We start from the raw sequence: 5,000 nt of genomic DNA, 5'->3' as shown, positions 1-5,000 counted from the left end.
GATTGTTTACTTTACCTGGCCGACCACGTGCTCCCGCCCAGCTGACTCTGATGATCAGCTGTTGTGTGTTTACGTAGAGAGAGAGAGAGAGTGTGAATGAATGTTTTTGTCGAGTTTACACACACACACACACACCTGTATGTAAACTCTCTAATGACCTCCCACTTCCGGTAACCTGACTCAACTAACCCTTCATCTTGACCTTTGCAGAGTGTGACCTCGGCCGTAGCGAGTTTAGGGGTCAATGGTGACTCGATAACCTTCCCCCAGTTCTGTGAGGTCGTGGCTACCATACTCACCTCCCATGGTAAGTACACCCTCTACCATACTCACCTCCCATGGTAAGTACACCCTCTACCATACTCACCTCCCATGGTAAGTACACCCTCTACCATACTCACCTCCCATGGTAAGTACACCCTCTACCATACTGTACTCACCTCCCATGGTAAGTACACCTCCTACCGCTCACCTTCACTTAGTAGAAACCACACCCTACTATCACTGTACTCACACCTCCCATGGTGATACACCCTCTCTCCATGGTAAGTACACCCTCTACCATACTCACCTCCCATGGTAAGTACACCCTCTACCATACTCACCTCCCATGGTAAGTACACCCTCTACCATACTCACCTCCCATGGTAAGTACACCCTCTACCATACTGTACTCACCTCCCATGGTATATTACAGGTAGGTATTACAGGTGAATATTACAGGTAAATTTATGAACCTGTGTGTAGTCTTTCAGTGAACAGGTAATACTTTTGAGTAATATTAAGACGTACAGGTAATACTTTTGAGTAATATTAAGACGTACAGGTAATACTTTTGAGTAATATTCAGACGTACAGGTAATACTTTTGAGTAATATTAAGACGTACAGGTAATACTTTTGAGTAATATTAAGACGTACAGGTAATACTTTTGAGTAATATTCAGACGTACAGGTAATACTTTTGAGTAATATTAAGACGTACAGGTAATACTTTTTAGTAATATTAAGACGTACAGGTAATACTTTTGAGTAATATTAAGACGTACAGGTAATACTTTTGAGTAATATTCAGACGTACAGGTAATACTTTTGAATAATATTAAGACGTACAGGTAATACTTTTGAGTAATATTAAGACGTACAGGTAATACTTTTGAGTAATATTAAGACGTACAGGTAATACTTTTGAGTAATATTAAGACGTACAGGTAATACTTTTGAGTAATATTCAGACGTACAGGTAATACTTTTGAGTAATATTAAGACGTACAGGTAATACTTTTGAGTAATATTAAGACGTACAGGTAATACTTTTGAGTAATATTAAGACGTACAGGTAATACTTTTGAGTAATATTAAGACGTACAGGTAATACTTTTGAGTAATATTAAGACGTACAGGTAATACTTTTGAGTAATATTGAGACGTACAGGTAATACTTTTGAGTAATATTAAGACGTACAGGTAATACTTTTGAGTAATATTAAGACGTACAGGTAATACTTTTGAGTAATATTAAGACGTACAGGTAATACTTTTGAGTAATATTCAGACGAACAGGTAATACTTTTGAGTAATATTAAGACGTACAGGTAATACTTTTGAGTAATATTAAGACGTACAGGTAATACTTTTGAGTAATATTAAGACGTACAGGTAATACTTTTGAGTAATATTAGACGTACAGGTAATACTTTTGAGTAATATTAAGACGTACAGGTAATACTTTTGAGTAATATTAAGACGTACAGGTAATACTTTTGAGTAATATTAAGACGTACAGGTAATACTTTTGAGTAATATTAAGACGTACAGGTAATACTTTTGAGTAATATTAAGACGTACAGGTAATACTTTTGAGTAATATTAAGACGTACAGGTAATACTTTTGAGTAATATTAAGACGTACAGGTAATACTTTTGAGTAATATTGAGACGTACAGGTAATACTTTTGAGTAATATTAAGACGTACAGGTAATACTTTTGAGTAATATAAAACAGTAATACTTTTGAGTAATATAAGAGTAATATTTTTGAGTAATATCTTGGTAATATAAATCCACAGTCGCCCTCATACTTGACAACCTCGAGGATCACCTTGGAGTATGAGTGAGTGTAACTTTACCTCTCATTTGTCTTAGTGTTCCCACGATAATTTACATCACCTGGAGATTAGACACCCATATTTCACCTGGTGACTTACCGCTTATTGGGTTGGTTTGGTTTAGAGTAGGGTAGATTAGGTTAGGTTTGGTTAGGTTAAGTTAGGTTAGGTTACATTTGGTTAGGTTAGGTTACATTAGGGGGAAATTTTGGGGTATGGAATGTGGAACGAGGTTGTGTGAAGGTATTGGTGGGGGGGGGAGTGAGGTGTGGAGGGTGTTTATGGGGGTGGGGAAGGAGTCCTTGATGTGGGGGTGGAGGAAAGTAGGAGAGTTTTGTCAGGGGGATCGTCTCTCTCTCTCTCTCTCTCTCAGATATAGGATATGTTACAATGTTAAAGGAGATGGCATGTGGTGAGGGAAAGAGGCAGGTAGTGAGGGAAGGAAGGAGGGAGGGAGTCAGCTGGTCACCTTGTAATTAACTATTTACTCGAGGGAAAGTGAGAGAACTGGTTCAATGACGAGAGAGAGAGAGAGTACGGCGATTTAATAACTATTCACATCAGACGAGGTCATCTAAGGTCAAGTGAAGAAGTAAACCGTAATTGGCTACAAGGAAAGTCAGTCAGGTCAGTTTCCGCCTAGACAGCTGACTTTGGTGTTAGGGGTCAGCCAAGGTCATCTCCGAGAGGTCATCGATAACCAGAGTGACAGGACACGTGGCACTCTGACCTGACCTAACTTAGCCACATGACCCAACGGTGTGACCTTTGACCCAGTGGGGGAATGACACCCCTCTTTAAGTGAAAATGGATACTACTTAGATAGGAAGATTGACAGACAGACAGACAGAGAGGTAAACATAGACAGACAGACAGACAAAGCCATCATACAAGTTCACAGTGATTCGGCATGTATTGTACACGTAGACAATACAGGTATACAGTGTACCAAGACAGTGCAGGTATACAAACAATGGTAAACAGTGAGGCAGGTCGACCAAGGACAGCTAACAAAGCCACCAGGCGGTTATTTCCAGTAGCGAGGGTCCTGTACTTCACCTGGAGGGGGGGGTCAGTAACAGCTAATTAAAAACAATAACCGTAAACAACTGTAGTCGACAGTAAGGAAAATTAATTAGTTTCATATATTAGAGAAAATGAGGTAGTTTGGTTATTTATTTTTTATATACAACACTGTCTATGCGCTGTTAAGTGAGTGTGAAGTTCAAGGGCTGGAGCCACACCTCATGGTTCACCGGTACAAGCTTTCAGTCTTTGTAGAATAGATTTTTTCTCCATAAAAGTCTTTGAGTTTTTTTTACACATTATTCCGTAGCCTGTACGTCTGTCCTGGCCCACAGTGTGTGTTGCTAGTACTGTGGTCAGTTTATAGTAGGAAACATAATTCGATATTGTTCTTATTCTAATGATATGTTGAGACAAACACGAGATTATTTTCGTCTATGACACTTTTGACGCATTTTACCCATAATCAATATATACTAGAAACGCTATTGTTGTATTTGTTTTCACTAACAGGATCCCGGGATATTTTTCTTTGCAAACAATTGTTTAGACAAATGGCAAGTGTTAATGAATGTCTTAGGTCAGTTGTCGCTATAAACCGACTTGGGATGGTAAGAGAAAATGTATAGACGTGTGAGGGTAACTAAAGAATATATAACTCTTACCTACGACCGTTCTTTTATTTACATTATATCTAGGAAAAGATGCATTAAAATATTATTATTATTGCTAGTGCATCAGTAACATTAAATGAAGCTTTTGAGGAAGTGTTTTTAATTATTATATCCTAATTTATTATTGAGTCTTAAATTCAATCACCAACACGCAACATGGTTTAAAAACAGTACAATTCTTCTGTTATTTTTTTATTCCATGTTTAAGATACAACGGAAATTATTTAAGTAGAGTAAGTACCTTTCTAAAGATGGTTAAGTATCATAACGTCTATTTTAAGCGTTGGCGGTAAACAAGGGAGGGGGGGGGGTCAGGGAAAGTTGCCGTTGTTGCCCATAGGTGTCGCCGGGGCTGGCAGTCACCCCAACCAGACCTGAGACCTTAGACGGCGGCGTTCAAATCTCCTCGCTTGTTTTATCAGTTTTACCGTATATTTAGGTGCTTTGGAGAACCCGTACGTGGAGATAATAGTGTTAATCATCCGTGGATACGATTACGTGGCGTGGAATTGACGTTAAGTTGTAAATAAGTTATAAATTAGACCGATAAGTTTTAACTCTCCTCTCTACCTCAATCCTTGGGAACAACAGCTGATCGCCAGGTAAGACCCGAGTACACCTTGATCATTTCTTAATTAACATGGCCGTCTTGAGATGTACTAGTAAATTATTATTATTTTCCCCAATTAGTAGTTCATTTTTATCTAATACACGAAGGGAAAGAGATATAGCATTGGTTAATATGAACTAGTGAGTGGAATTATTAAAGGGTCGTAACCTAATTGTAGTTGCTCGTTTGACAATGAAAAAATAAATTAAGTTTCTTTCGTTTTTTTTTTAAATCAACTCGCCAAAAGTTTTATTGATATAGATTTTTAGGCCTTTTAAATACTTTATTCAAATTTAGCGAACCATTTAATTTTTCTCGTTATGTTAGAGTTAGGGATTACTTAAAGACTAACCTTCAAATTAATTCACCGGAAGATTAAGCTGTGTAAGGTTAATGTTAGGGTGGTTAATCTTAAGGTGAAATAAGCTTGGGTGTCTAATCTTCAGGTGATCCGTGAAGCTTACTTGGTAATTGGCTGTTTTGTGTTCATTATATTATAGGTTTATTGGTTTGTATTTAATTAGTCCCAGGTTAGCATTTAAGGTAGTTGGGATCACCTGAAGAATCGCCACCCCAACGGTAT

General features: G+C 37.9%; 1 protein-coding gene across 7 annotated transcripts in view; it reads left to right on the top strand.

The window, feature by feature from the left end:
• Positions 1–5,000, top strand: part of LOC121864901 (rab11 family-interacting protein 4-like) — a 135,901-nt gene that overhangs the window by 26,496 nt on the left and 104,405 nt on the right. For all 7 annotated transcript variants that reach the window (XM_042364072.1, XM_042364075.1, XM_042364074.1 and 4 more), the window contains exon 2: positions 211–307. In XM_042364072.1, coding sequence (XP_042220006.1) covers positions 211–307 — 97 coding nt within the window. The remainder of the gene's footprint in view (positions 1–210; positions 308–5,000) is intronic.

The sequence above is a fragment of the Homarus americanus genome, unplaced genomic scaffold (genome assembly GCF_018991925.1).
Source record: "Homarus americanus isolate GMGI-L3 unplaced genomic scaffold, GMGI_Hamer_2.0 scaffold2539, whole genome shotgun sequence".
In the NCBI taxonomy this organism is placed as follows: domain Eukaryota; kingdom Metazoa; phylum Arthropoda; class Malacostraca; order Decapoda; family Nephropidae; genus Homarus; species Homarus americanus.
This window is presented reverse-complemented; position numbering and strand designations above follow the sequence as displayed.